This window comes from Eulemur rufifrons, chromosome 13 (genome assembly GCF_041146395.1).
Source record: "Eulemur rufifrons isolate Redbay chromosome 13, OSU_ERuf_1, whole genome shotgun sequence".
NCBI lineage: Eukaryota > Metazoa > Chordata > Mammalia > Primates > Lemuridae > Eulemur > Eulemur rufifrons.
The window spans coordinates 14,681,623-14,696,887 of record NC_090995.1 but is presented as its reverse complement, the minus strand read 5'-3'; the positions used below and the strand labels follow the sequence as shown (position 1 = coordinate 14,696,887).

Here is a 15,265-nt window from a genome sequence, read left to right as displayed (position 1 = left end):
GCTAAGAATAGTTTTCTACATTATTACATGGCTGAAAAAAAAAAAAAATCATGGCTGGGCGCGGTGGCTCATGCCTGTCATCCCAGCACTCTGGGAGGCTGAGGTGGGAGGATCGCTCGAGGTCAGGAGTTCGAGACCAGCCTGAGCAAGAGTGAGACCCCGTCTCTACTAAAAATAGAAAGAAATTAGCCAAACAACTAAAAATATATAGAAAAAAAATTAGCCAGGCATTTAATTCCTTTAAAACATTCTCCATTCCTTTGAAATGTATTCACAGCAGTGGAGGAAGGTAGACCCGATCTCCACCTCTGCAGGTGTGTAGGAGCCTAACACGGGCAGGTGCTCACTGCAAGTTTTAGCACTGTCTCCTGCCCAGAAGGTCGGAGAAATTGTACTTTTCTTCTAGGGAAGGGCAGTTAGTAGACACCGATGGCCTACATCCCCCCCACCCCACTCTTCAAACTTCTCCAGCCCTTTGTTTCCAAGTTCAATCTCTCTCCCCTCTTGCAATAGTTTTCAATAAGGTCTTCCTTGCCTGCTTCATTTTGTCCTGTGCATTTTTTCTTTGACATGATGTATTCCTGCCCCTTTAAAATGCCATTAACCCTGAATCTCCCATTTTCCTTCCAGTTCCTACAAAATTCAACAAAAGCGAAACTTAAATTTTTATCTCCAGCCCTGATCCCTCTCCGAGATTTGAGAATGAACCATTAGATACCGCTAACCTCACTAACCCAAAATGCCTACAGTGAAAAATTCCCTTCATCTCCAGATGCAGCTGTTTCTAGATGTTTCCAGTGGTAGCATTGTTCTTCCAGACCACGATGTTCAATATTGTGGAACCAGCTGTTCCCTCCAAAAACCGGTCAGTCACTTCATAACATATATTTCTTCATTAACACAATTTCTACTGCCGCTTCTAGTACTGTTCCTACCACCCTCCGTCAATTCAGAACCTAAAGTTTTATGCCTCAATTCTCTGGCATTTGCCTCCTAAAAGCTTTTTCTGGGCTTTGCTTTGCTTTCTCTGTCCTAATTCTCGTACATGGTACTACTGATCTAATTTCCCCCAAAATAGGATGTTGCAACATCACCGTTACGTCCAAAGCCCTTTAAGAACACGCTGTTATCTATTGCAGTCAGACTTTGTGATGTCTCAATCCAGTGAAACTAAAAACAAAACAAAAAAAAAAAAATGGGGAGGAGGAGCTCTCACATAGGCTTGCTAGCTGCTCATTCTGCAAAATTACATTATCCAAGAAAGAGGAAAAAGAGGAGGAGGAGAGAGAGGAATATGAGGAAAGGAAGGAGAAGATGGAAGGAAGGAAGGAAGGAAGGAAGGAAGGAAGGAAAGGGCCTCACGAATCAGTTACGTTTCCTCAATCAAAGGAGAGTTTAAAATTAAAATGGCAAGAAGACCAATTTTAGAATAAAAGAATTATTTCCAGTTGAATAAATCTAGCATTATGAAAAATATAATCCATTTTCTTTTTTTTTTTTTTTCATTTCAACACTAACACCCCAGTAGAGTTTGGGATCCACGGGCCTGTAGGATGAACTCGAAATTCAATCTGGTTTTGTAGGTTATGGATAACCTGGTCTAAATGTTCTATTTCCAAGATTTCCTTCCACTGACTTCCACTCTGACCAGAGACACCTGCTCTCAGCGTGGTCAACACGTCCCTGCCCCGTGTGCTCTTTCTCTGCTACCTGCTCCCTCCTCTCTCCTGCCCAAGTCCTGGTCTCCCTGCAGGGCCCCCTTGTCTTGGTTCCTCCAGGAACATAAGACCCTTCCCTGGTCTCCCCTGCTTCTCGCTCTGCCCTCCTGAAGCACCCTCTTCTCCGGTAAGCACTACGTGCAATTTCACTGCTTGTTTCATTCCACCCGTTTGTCAACAGCTCTAAGTCTGCGCCTCCAAGCCGGTCCCCACTTGGCATCCCTGTCCCGAATGTTCAGAAGCTTCTCTGAATTTCCACCGAGATGTCTAACAGACATCGCTCACTCAACACCACGGAAACGGCGTGGACCTCCTTGTCTTGCAGAAACTGCTCTGCCTGATGACAGTTCGTCCTTCCAGCAGCTCAGTGGGAGAAGCTTGGAACTCTTCTTAACTTCTTTCTTTCTTTCTCTCGCACCCCACATCTTGGCTGTCTACACATCCCATGGGCTCCATCTTTAAAATACATTTGAACTCAACCACTTCTCACACTCTTCACTCCTGTCACCCCGGTGGGGTCACCTTCCCTGTCTCATGGACTCCTGAAAATAGCCACAGAATTGGTCTTGACGTTTTCACTCGAAGGACTAAGCCTTTAAAAACACTGAGTCAAATCACGGCCTCCCTGCCTTCCAAGGCCTCCCTGCTTCACTCAAAAGAAAGTTCAAGTCCTTACAACGACGTTCTAGCTGCTCCCTCGGTGTGGAACACTCTTTCCCCTTAGACGGTCTACAGGGCTGGCTCCCTCACCTTCCTCAAACCTTTGCTCAAATCCTACCTTCTCGGCAAGAAATCACTTTGACCCCTTATTCAATATTATAACTGGCCCCTTTGCCCTCTCCCCATCTCTGACACATCCAATATTTCTTTTTCTGAAATCACCTTCGCAATTCACAATGGCAAAGATGTGGAATCAACCCAAGTGTCCAACAGTTCATGAGTGGATGAACAAAATGTGGTGTATGTATGTCATGGAGTACTACCCAGCCATGAAAAAGGATTAACTGAGGCCTTTTGCAACAATTTGGATGGAAATGGAGACCATCAGCCTAAGTGAAGTATCCAAAGAATGGAAAAACAAACACTGCATGTACTCGCTATCAAATTGAAACTAACCCATGAGCACACATGTGCACAGAGGGAAGTAAAACTCAGTGGAAGTCAAGCACGGGGGAGGGGAAAAGAGGGGGGAGGGGCAAAAACCTGCCTAACAGGTACAATGAACACTATCTGGGTGACGGGCACACTTATAACCCTGAATCAAGCATTGCAAAATGATCCATGTAACCACAAACATTTGTACCCCCGTGATACTTTGAAACTAAAAAAAAGAAAGAAAGAAATCACCTTATTCTAAAACCACTTAGAGTCACATTACCCTCCTTTGAGAGCCAGCAAGAGCCAGGAAGACTTCCTCAAAGCACACAAGCTATAAATTCCAGATGAGTCATTTACCCTGAGCACCCATGGACCTCGTGCTTGGTTTATGGGATATAACAACGACTGTTTTCCTGGTTGAGGGAACAGAGAGGGGAAAAGACAGCCGGAGGTGTGGAATAGAAAGAAGGACGGAAAAAGAATGCCATTTCAGTGAGCTAAACAGCGACAAACTGCAAACCACAAATATCTGTAACCTCAACCACATCCTGAGAGACCGCAACACGTAAAAACTGCAACATCCACAAAAACTACACATTGCAACACACACTACGGATGAAAGAAAAAAAAACAAAAAAACACCACACAAAAAACACAAACTCAAAAACAGAAAACCTAGCTATTTTCAAAATAGAAGGAGGTGTTGATAAAGACTTACCCAGAGTGTTCAACAGTGACCCAAGGGTCCATACGGATGTTCCCTTTCCCTGCGACATTGTGTTAGAACAACACACACAACTACTCTACAAGATACCACTGAGTTGTTTGTTTTGTTTTCTGGAGGAAGACTGTCTTCTGAATTAACAGACCAAAAATGTAAAACCATGAGATGTGAGGAAATGTTTAGGTTTAGGACTTTGGTTTTCTGGAGGGCAGGAATTTTTCTTTTTTGTTTGGATTTATATATTTTTCACAGAGAAAATTATACTCTTAAAAATAGTAGCCATGTAGTTAGTCCCTTTTAGTCCCTATTTTCATGTTCAACCATCTAATATCAAAACTTTTTACAAATCCACAAAATGAAATACAAGGAAAAAACGGTCTATTAAGTGGAGTTTACATTTCAAAGTATTGCATTTTAGGCAATGCAAAAACATACTTCCAATGTAGGTTCAAACTAAGATATTATGTATCAAACCATGAAAATCAAATTTCTTACTCAGAAGGTTTCCATGTTTAAAATGAGCAAAATAATGAAGTCACACATTAAGATGCAGTAATGATATCAAAACATGATAAATATCTTAGGTACTCAAATCTAACCTAAATAACAGAAAAATACTATCTTTCCATATGTAATATTTTAAGAAAAATTTATTTGGAAGCCATTGTCTTACTTTACATTTTGATTTTAAACAGGACTTTTGAATTTTATAAATATCAAAATTAAATGTGTACTGTCTTAAACTTCCTGTAAAATGTGGCTCAATAAAAAAACAAAACAACCTTAAATAAAAACTTCTATAGAAACATTTCCCTGTAACAGTCAATTATGTTACTGTATCTTCTTTATCAACATTGTAACAACACTGAGAATCACGTAACATATGGACTATCTCTGCTTGGAATTACTTTTAAAAGGTGACTCTATGTAAACTTTTTACTTACACATTCTGTGGCTGTGACAATCAATGAGCTGGAGATGACAGATTTTCCTCCATTAAAGCTCACTGAAACATCAAGAGTTCTGGGGAAAGAAAGAAGAAACAATAATCACAAGTAAATCAAAAACTAGAGAACTATAGGAGGTTTGCATTTTCTTATACAATGCAAAACCAGTGGGAAAAAAATATAAAGACTTAGGGTCACAGCTTTTGGCAAATTATCCCAGATTTTTTCTTTGTTAGTTCTAGTCCTTATTCATTAAGCCAGAGGCAAACTTCTTAAGAGATCTAATTGTTCCTTTTAAAAGCATTACTATCAACAGGGACATCAAGACATTTCTTAATCCAGAGAAATGCTGAGATTGTTTCAAATAACAAAAACCTAAAAAGAGGAAAAATCCATAGATCCCATTTAGCATGTTAGTATCATCACATTGTTTAAAAATATAAAATGGGAAGTAAAAAACTATCCAAGGGTAAAATATAGAGAAAATGAAAATAAAAGAATGAGACAAAGTAAAGAAAAAAAAAAAGAGAAAGATTTATTTGCAGGCATTTGTTATAGGTGCTCCCATAATATTAAAGGTAGCTCAACAAAGGCACAAGAACGAGAGGGTCATTTCTGTCCCTAAGAAATATCATAGTTAAAATACAGCTCTCATTTTAAACATATGATCTCAAATTATAAAACAAATAATAATTGAAATTTCATTAATTCACATTCATTATTTGGAATCAGTTAGCCTAGATTTGGAAATGCTTTTCATTTTTTAACAGCTATAACAAGGTATCAGAGAGAAAATAATGACAAGGGGGTTTAAAATATATAAAGAAACAGCATTTTTCCAAAATAGTTTACAGAGTATATTATCACATAATAATTGGTATGCCAACAAATCAAAGCTATCCATTCATTAAAGCCAAGAGTAGTTGGTGACATTTTGTTAATATGGTTTCTAGACAACACTATGCTTTTTAAAGCATCAAATACTCACAAAATATTCTAAAATCCTAAGAATTAATAGCCAGAAACTTTGCCTAGTAACTCTGAATTACTAGAATTTTGCTATAGAGAAAAGATTTCTTCTCTCTGCCTTTCACGTAGAGTCAAACGCTACTAGTTACGGACAGGATACAACGGAAGCCTCTCAAACTGCTGGCAACATTTTCAATAACGATGCCAGAGAGGGACGATGAGATATAGTATTTAGATCTTGCTATTGCCAGATGCTGTCCTAGGCATTTTATGGGCACGATCTCATTTAATCCTTCACAATAGCCCTTGAAGGAAGTAATAGTTTCACAGTGTTAGAGATGCAGGTGGGGTGCAGGAGGCCCAGAAATGCTAATGCCCCTGCCCAAAGCAGGAAAGCTGAGATGCTAACTGATTTTGAACTCTTCCCATCACACCACAGAGGCTTGACGAAACGATGACATCAAAGTCCTTAATGTGTTTCTTTTCTCGATGTGATATTCAGTTTGGATTCCTAATGGAATAAAGCCACCAGGAAAGATACGACTAGCAAAGTTCAAGCTAAACTCTCATCCAAAATTCAAAAATAATCCTTTTTTTTTTTTTTTTTTAGAGAAAAGGCATACAATGTTTATTAATGTGTATTCAGGAGGCTTCGGAATGAAGACCCAAAGACACAGGGGAAATTGTCCATTTTTATGCTGAGGTCCAACAAAGCATAGACAGCTATATAGAAGTACGATTGGACAAAAAGGGTCTGATCTAATGATAATAGACTGAGTGGGGAAACCCAACAAGGCTTATCTGTCCAGATTCTTCTTGGCTTCTCTGAGCTGCATTCTTTCTTTCTGGGTATGGGGCAGGAGGACCCTCTCTGGAATGGGGCTTTTATGACCTATAGTCCAATAAGGTAGGTCGGATGCAAAATTTAGAAATACTTCTATTAAAAATATTTCTTGTAAAATACTCCCTTCAAAACATGTTGCTGAAGAAGACAGTTTAACTAAGTCCAGAAAAGAATGAGAAGTTTGGGTGTTCGAATTAACTGAACTTCTGAACTATTCCAACACGGCATGCCAAGTGGCCTATTTAGGAACGCAGGCTGAAACCTAATTGCTTATTCTGCAGAACTGAGTGCCTTGTTTTTTTGTTTTTTTTAATGACTAAGCATAATTGAATCAACAAATAATCTTTCCTAGTTCCTAATTCCTCTACTTCAAAGCATGTACCAGGAATGGCATGAAAGGGTAGGCATGGTTCTTTTGGGGAAGGTTCTTTTTGGAAAAATTATTTTGGTTCATGATAAGATAATGATTCTTGCAGGTAATCTGACTGATTCAACCTTAAAAGATCAATAGAAGTTGTTTATAATCTGACACTTTAAATTCACCAGCAATGAACTAGTTCTCTAACTAATGAAGGAAATATTCAAAACTTTCAATGTGTAACAAAATGGAATGAGAACAGAAGATATCATCTGAAAACAAACTTCCCTCTTTCCTACGGTAGAATGCATGCTGGTGAGATCTTGTAGGCAACCAAAATAACTGCATCGTCCCCAAATCTCAGTCTAGCATCAGGTGGCTGGTGTCAAATAAATCTGAATTATGTCTGCACAGATACGGAAAACCACTTGATGATCTTTAAACATATGGACGTAATTGAAACAATGTAATCTTCACCTTCCTCAGAGTAGTATAAGCATGATCAAAACATCATCATCAACAACACCACTAATAATTACAGGCATGCGTTGATTCCTTACTATAACCCAGACATATTAATTCATCTTCTCATTTAATTCTCACAGCAGCCTACTGAGATAGGCACTAGCATTTGCTCCATTTTCCAGATGAAGAAACTGAGGCTTAAAAAGGTAACTTGCCAAACATTGGAGCTTTCTGACTCTGTACTCACTTCTGCACCATACGACCTCAATCCCCCTTGCTTATCTTAGTGTCTTATATCATTGGCATGAGCTTAATGTCACTCTCCCGGTTTTTTCCTGTATTCATGTATTTCTCACAGTTAACTAGAATGGGACTTGCTATCTGCTAAAACAAGATATTTATTTGAGAATATACACATTTGTGAATATATGTGTATATATACGTACACATTTTTCTGTGAAAATGTTTCAAAAGTGTTGAGAACATGAAACATACAGGTACTTCTGCTTTTAAATTTTGTCGTCTCTTTAGAAAAACATTTCTGAAGTTATTGCTATCACATTGGCACTATCACGAAGCTGGTGCCTTGGCCAAAAACTGTGCTAACTCCTTTGCTGGCACACAGATTGACAAAGCCACCTCTCCCTCTAACCCACACTCAACACCAGGACCTTTCTTTGCCCCAAGGTTCCCATATACATATTTGATGCTGTCTGTCATAGTTTATGTCATTTCTATTAGTATCCATGGATTATTCATTCCTATTCCTGCACAACTTCTACTTCTGGTTAGTGTATTTCTGACAATGGAACCCGTACTCTCAGTTATAAAGACTTTATTATGGGCAAAAAATGCGTTAAAATGTATTAAAACAACTTCGTGTTTACTTAATTCCAGACATAAATGGGAGGAAAGAGAGTTCGTATTTATTTGAGTCAAACATCAGATAAAATTTTAAAAGGGATGGATTCAGCCCACAGGTTGAATCTGGAGTCTTGAGTTTGAATCCTCATCGCTCTTAATCGTCCAGTCCTCACCCTGTAAAAGGGGGTTAATTGTACACTTTTGTGGGGTTTTCTTGGTGAGAAGAGCTTGACAAATAATATATATGAAATGTCTAACACAATGCCTGGAACATAGCAGGCACTCTATAACCTACTGTAATACCTGACTATTTGTATAATGAATTATTTAAGCTACCAGTGTAATTGTTCAGAAACCAAGCCAGAAAACAACACAGATAATGTAGAAGAACATCCAGCAGCAATGAAATAATTATGCAACTTTTTGTCTTATTTAAGAAATTTCTATTCTATTTACTGCCACACAAAAATACAGAGAGCTAAACTGTTCAAAAAATGCCTACTGCACAGCGTCATGCAGTTTCGTGTAAAGAAAGTTTTCAGCACTACTTCCTTCCTGTTATAAAACATTGTCTTGATTCAAACCAACATTATAGCTATGGTGAGCTCTGGGCTTAACCCTCAAGCTTAAAACTACACTCGAAATTGATATATGACTGTTTGCTGGCAAATTCATTCAACTGATCACTCATTGTATTACTAGTTAATTAAACAAATATTTATTCATTGCCTATAATAGCAATAATCACTATTATAAAAATAGCACGGGCTTTGTGCTGAGCTTGGGAATAGGGCTGAAATAATGAATAGATCACAATGTAACTGCCGTGAAGTCACAGAAACAGTTACAACAGCATGGGATATTAAGTAAAAATAGTTCCAAGCACAGGATACTAGAAGACCACGTGGGAGATACGACCAATTTAGCATTGCCCTGGGAGTATTAGCAAAGTTTTCCTGCAGGAAGTCACCTAGAAGATGAATCCTAAAGAATGATTAGAAATTAGGAAAAGAGATTAGAAAGAGATTCAAAAGCAAGAGAGGCTGGAAGGCAAGAGAGGCACAGAACAGAGAACTACCAGCCATTCAATACACCAACAACAGAGTGTGAGAGTAAGAAAAAAACAACTTTGCACTGAAAATGTTGGGGGGTGGGGAGCGGGCAGATCGTGCAGTACACGGGATTTCACCGGTAGACATCTGGAATTCGTTCTAAGAGCTATTAAGCTTGGTAGAAATATGGCTAGAATTGTGTTTGACCAATACCACTCCCATCGCTGCGTAAGACACAGGACTGGAGAATCAATTTCTGGAGCAGAAAGACCAGCTCAGAAAGTCGCAGTGTATTTCCCATAAGAACCAAAGTAGAAGCGAACTAAAATAGTGGCGATGAGGAGGGTGTGAAAATGAGAACCGAGAGAGGTTAGGAGTGAGCATGAAAAAGACAGGGATGGTTACTGGATGTAGACGGTGAGGGAGGAGGAAGAAAAATGACTCCAAAGTTCCAGTCTCACACAGGTAGGTGGGCAGTCTTGCCCAGGGGACACCAGAGAAGGAGCAGGTTTGAACAGAAGGACACGAGACTTTCCTTTGAAACCTCTGAATTTTAGGTGCCTGGAGGAGCTTCAAGCAACTTAGCAGACACTTGGATAGTGGCCACATGGATAGTGGATTTAGAACTATGGAGGAGATATGGAGACCTAGAGCTCATCAGTAAGAAAAGAGAAGCTTAGAAAGATGAGGCTGTGGGTCAGGCATCCAATCATGACGAAAAGCGAAGGGACTGTAAGCAGAGGACCCTGAGGCAACATCCAAGCAGAAGCAGCCAGGGTGACAATTTAAAGGCACGAAGGTCAAGGGAAGACCTTCTCCTGCGACAGAAGTGGCCCACAGGGCAGGTGACACGCGGAGATAAAGAAAGACAAGGCTGAGAACTGACAACTCTTGCAACATTGTTACCTATAAATTGGTTCTACATTGTTTAAAATTTCTTACAAGTCTCTTAGTCCACTCTTTGCTCCATCCTTAGAATGTTTCTTCAAAGTGGAGGACTAGAAGAAACCTTAACAACTTATCGTCACAAAAAGACTGAAGGGAATTTTCACGTCAACTAGTAACCGACTAGCAATCATAAAACTGAATTCAAGTGTACTAAATTCATTCCATAGGAGAAATTATTGAATAGTATTGTGATACATGATTAATTAAATAAAATTCAATAGGTCCCAGTAATCACAATATTTGTATTTAATGCCTAAAGACATACGACTACTCCGAAACAGGAGAATGGCTCAGTGCCATATGTCGAAGCTACTCTGATCTGAGGAATCTCATACTCCGTGAAATATGGTTGACATTTCAATCTACAGTAACCTATTTGCAAAGTATTCATTTGCTTCTGACTTTATGCGTGCCCAATAAAAGATTGCCATTTTATGATCTATTAAAGAGGATGAAAAAATTAAATAAAACTGTGAAAGACATTTGCTGGAAGTAATAAATAATTTACCTCCAATTTGCACATACTGAAAATTAAACTGGCAACTACTCAAAAAGTTATTAAAATTATGGTGACTTCGGATATTTTGAAATCAAGTGCTGCTATTTAATGCTCTGCAGAGCTGTTAAAAAAGTTACCTTTTTTCATCATACAGATTTAAGTTGGAAAATAAGATTTCATAATTGTGACTAGTTTAAGATTCCACTTTTAGTTAGGAGTATATATGGAAATTAACGTTTTTTCTAAGGATGCTTTCTTCCAAGTGGTTAAAAGATTCTTGAATTAAATGATTTCTTTTAAAAAATATCTCAATATGTATCTATAACTAAAACAAGAAACTGTGGTCAGGAAGATTGCTAGATTTCAGAAGAAAGGCAGCTCTCTTGGGAGATGTCCTGGATATCACAGCTAAAATTATATTATTACTGTTTTCAGTATTACACTGCAAATAATCCCCTATTGCTTTGTGTATTTGCATAAAATACTAAAAAGACACTTGGAAATCATAGCCCAATCTTTAGTGCCTTTCATCTAAAAATGTCAAGTGTTTTACATAATAACTAATGTAGTAAGTAATAAATAATAAAAGCTTTAATGTAAAATTTATAAGCAGATACATAAGAGCATTTCAGTATACATTTAAGGAATATTCTCTCCATCATCATATAGCTGTCCTCTTTAAACACTTCTAGTTATCAAAACACTAACTGAATAATTCTAACATTTAGAAAGATCTTCCTTATATTGATCTGAACCATGCTGGCCCTTTCCTGCTACTGTTTCTCCTTTATTTAGAGCAATAACGAGTAAGTCAAATGTCTTTCACATGACAGATTTTCCAGTGTTTGAAAAGAGCTAATGTGTCACCCCTGAATCCTATCATTTTTTAGTATTTTAAATTGCCTCCAATTAGCATTTCCACACTTAGCCACACCTTGCTGGCCACCCCTCCACGGGCTCAAATTAAGAATTGTTCCTCTTAAAAGACACTGTCCAGAACTGTATATAAGACTAAGGATGGACACGCAATGCAGATTAGGTGAATTTATCACATTCATAGATATAATCAGAAAGCAACACCCCATGTGAAAGAAAAGATACATGTTCCCTCTTTTGCAGGGGGAAGAGGGTCAAGAAACCAAGAAGCAGAGCAGGTCCTCAGCCTTGAATCCATCTCACCAAGACTCCGGTGTTTATATGCAAAATAGAGATATAACCAGTGTCTTAGTATCCATGATTTAAAAAGAAAATCAAGCCTCAGTCCTCACAAGAACCAGAAGAATAAAGTTGCAGTTGCATCATGTGCTACGAACACGAGGGATTGAGGGATGGTGTAGACACACACACACATCCAGAGGCAGGTGTGTTTTTGGAAAGAGGAGATGCTGTAAAGGTAGAATTTCCAACCAAGAAAGAGAACTGGAACTCATCAATGTTATTCGGGGCAAACTAAATTAAGCTTAACATTGAAAAAATAACAATGTCGAGTGAGGAAAATGAAAAGATCCTATTAGCGAGTCAGGTTCCGATATCGAGGCTGCCGCACGGTTCGTTTCGATGATCCTTCAGTTTTTGCTCGAAATTTTCCAGAGAGACTCATGTCCCATCACTTCTTACTCAAAACACTCTGTTCAAGTGTCTTCCCACACTGCCTTTTTAAGAGAACTAATACTATCAGTTTCATCTGATTTAGATATTTATTTCATATTTGCCAGAAGATTCTGGCCAATGTTTTTGAAAGCACATGTAACTATACCATATGCCTCCTGAAATCGTCTCTATCAAACAAACTGTAGGATAAGGCTCTGGTTCGTTCTGTTCTGTTTTCTTTCTTCACAATGTGTTTATGTATATTTACTCCATTTGTTCTGTTCTTCTTGCCAAATCACAGGTTTGAGATCTCAGCTCTTGCGGAGCAGCTGTGGGTGTTTTTCGTGGGTGTCCCCGAAAACAAGGGTCAGAGGAGAACTTGTGGGACCCACATGTCAAACCGTGGAGCTATCGGCCCTGCAACGGGGAAGAGTCCAAGAACTTCAGAGAGTTCATCCTACTCAAGCCTAAAGAGGACATTTTGGTACCAATGAACCAAACACTGTTAGGAAAAAAAAAAAAAAAAATACTCCTAAATCATCTGCAGATTCTTCTTGGTAAAATAATGTGTTTAACTCACATGGCATTTTAAAAGCAAATCGTCTCTAATGAAAGAAATAGAAAAGAACCACCTCACTACTCCCTTGCATTCTTTCTGTTTGAAAACTAAGAATTTGTTCATCCCTACCTGAGCCTCTATATCAAATAAATAAATTTAATACATATAGATTTCTCCCCCCAAATTTCTTCCAAGACCCATTCCAACAATGCTCAACAACAATATACCTGGATAGGGTTTGCCCAGACACTTTTAACTTGTGTTTACTCCGTCATATCAATTCCGCAGACACAGATCGATGTCCTAGCTACTCTGCTACAGTCTCAGTCCCAATCTCCAAGTAAACATCTTCACGTTAATCCTCTTTTGAGCCGAAATCCACAAGCCCTAAGTTCTGCAAAGAATAACGCTCCAACAAAAAGCAGTGCGTGAAATAACATGCAGATGAGGGGGAAACTTGCAGAACGGGCTAATGAGACGAGGCAATGCCCACGCAGGAGCTCTGAGACCAGGCATCTGGCTCTGAGGCTGCCTGTCTAGGGTGACTTCACCGGCACGTTGTTAATTATTTAAGTGAGAGAACAGGGGGGACCATTGCCACATCTGTCACCCTCACACAGGAAAAAAACCTTCACTCATGGTCGGGCCAGATGTGTTTATTTGAAACACAGACTAACTAGCTACTTAATGGGTTTGCATCCTTCGCCAAAAGCTAATTAGGCAAACATATTAAGCATCAGTCACCTTACAAGGCTAAACTGTTTCAATTGTGTTGATTTTAATCCACTCTCATAAGAGAGCCCGTCACCTAACAGAAGTATCTGAAGAAAATTCAAGGCAAAGGAAAGGCCCAAATTACTCGCAACATACTAAGCAGAACAAATAATGATGTCCCCAAATACCTAATAGACATTAACAAATAAAATCTTCCAAAGCTTTGCCTTAGTGGAATCACGTACCAGATACAAAACAAAGGCAGGCAAAAGTAATTCTTACAGACAGATCTTTGTCCCCAAACATTCTCAGTTTGCTTGTCGGCGAAATATTAACGTCAAAAGCCAAACGCAGGATGATTTCTCATGTCCGATATTTATTATGCTACGTGTGATTTTAAAAAAAAATCCTATCTCTTGAGTATTTAGCCTATCTACAAATAATTGACGAATATCAGCAGCCTCTACGGCATTCTATTCAAAAGGAGACTGTGGCCAAAGGCAAATTCTAGAGAAAAAAAAAAAAACAAACAAAAAAAAACTAGTGCCTGGGATAGAACAGGCATGTTCCATTTTATAACTACGTTGGAGAAGAAGTAAGCTGCTTTCCTTAACTAGTCACTACCATGAAAAAGCCAAGATGGGTTCCTGCTATTTTACATGGTATGTCTCCTCAAAATAAAATTCTGGCCATTTTTCTCCTACCTAATATAGGCCCCTGATCCTAGCAATCAAATGACCTCTTTTAGCTCTGTATTTTAACTAGTAAACCAAAATATTTGAGAAAAATTCATTCATTTTTTTCATCCAACAAACATTTAATGAATCTAGTATGTGTCAGGCACTGTGTTAAGTGCTAGGGATACAAGAAACAGGACAAAAACCGATTCTACCTGGAAGGAGACACAATAACAACAAAATAAACGCTTTGGAGAAAAAAAAAAAAAAAAACAAGAAAAAGAAATAGGGAGTTACAGACCTAAGGGAGGGAGCGGACTGCATGATTAAATAGGGTGACCGCCAGAGGGCTTGCTGAGAAGGTGACATTTGGAATAGACTTGAAGAAGCCGAGGAAGTGAACGGTGAGGGGAACAGCATTCCAAGCAGAGGCAACAGCAAGTGCAAGAGTGCTGGACTGGGAGTGAGCAGATGTGGTCAAGGAACAGCCAAGAGGCCAGTGTGACTGTCACCAAGCCCGGAAGGTGCGAAGACAAGATGGAGTCTGAGAGGTGATGGGAGGCCAGATCTTACAGAACCTTGCAGAACATTATAATGACTAGACTTTTACTCTGAGTGGGATGAGGAACTCATCACGGGGAAGTTTTAAGTGAAGCGATGACAGGGTCACTCTTGCCAAAGACAGAAACGGAAAGACCAGTTTAGAGGTTAATAATCCAAGCAAGAGACGCCGGTAGCTTGGTCTAGGATGGTAGTAGTAGGGGGAGTGAGCAGGGATTGGCCTCTGGATATACCTGGAAATCAGAGCTGAGATTTGCTAATGGACCAGGTGTAAGAGAGAGAAGGAAGTCAGTAATGACTCAAAGGTTTTCAAACTCAACAACAAAAAGGATGGAGCTTCCGATGACTAAACTAGAAAAGGCGGATTGAGGCGCATATCAGGGGTACCAATCAGGAGAACCAGCATGGGATTAAAGACTCAATTAAACAGGACTGAACTCCAAGTCAACAGATTCATCATGGCCAATGCAGACAGGACCACTTAGAAAGCCATGGAGTCCTACTGTGTGCTGGGGGTGAAGATGGCACCAGGAAAAACGGACCTGCCTCAAATTCTAGGTCCAGCCTAATTTAGCCACTGGCATATTGTCAATAACACCAGATCATTACGTGACACAGAAAATGAATACTAGTCCTAGTCTTGCAAGTGATAGTAAGTAGCCCCTTTCAATCTACCTA

General features: G+C 39.1%; 1 protein-coding gene across 1 annotated transcript in view; it reads right to left on the bottom strand.

The window, feature by feature from the left end:
- The window catches only part of ANTXR2 (ANTXR cell adhesion molecule 2), a 117,834-nt gene that overhangs the window by 74,994 nt on the left and 27,575 nt on the right, over positions 1–15,265 (bottom strand). The window contains exon 11 of the mRNA XM_069485574.1: positions 4,485–4,563. Within this exon, the coding sequence (XP_069341675.1) occupies positions 4,485–4,563 (79 nt within the window). The remainder of the gene's footprint in view (positions 1–4,484; positions 4,564–15,265) is intronic.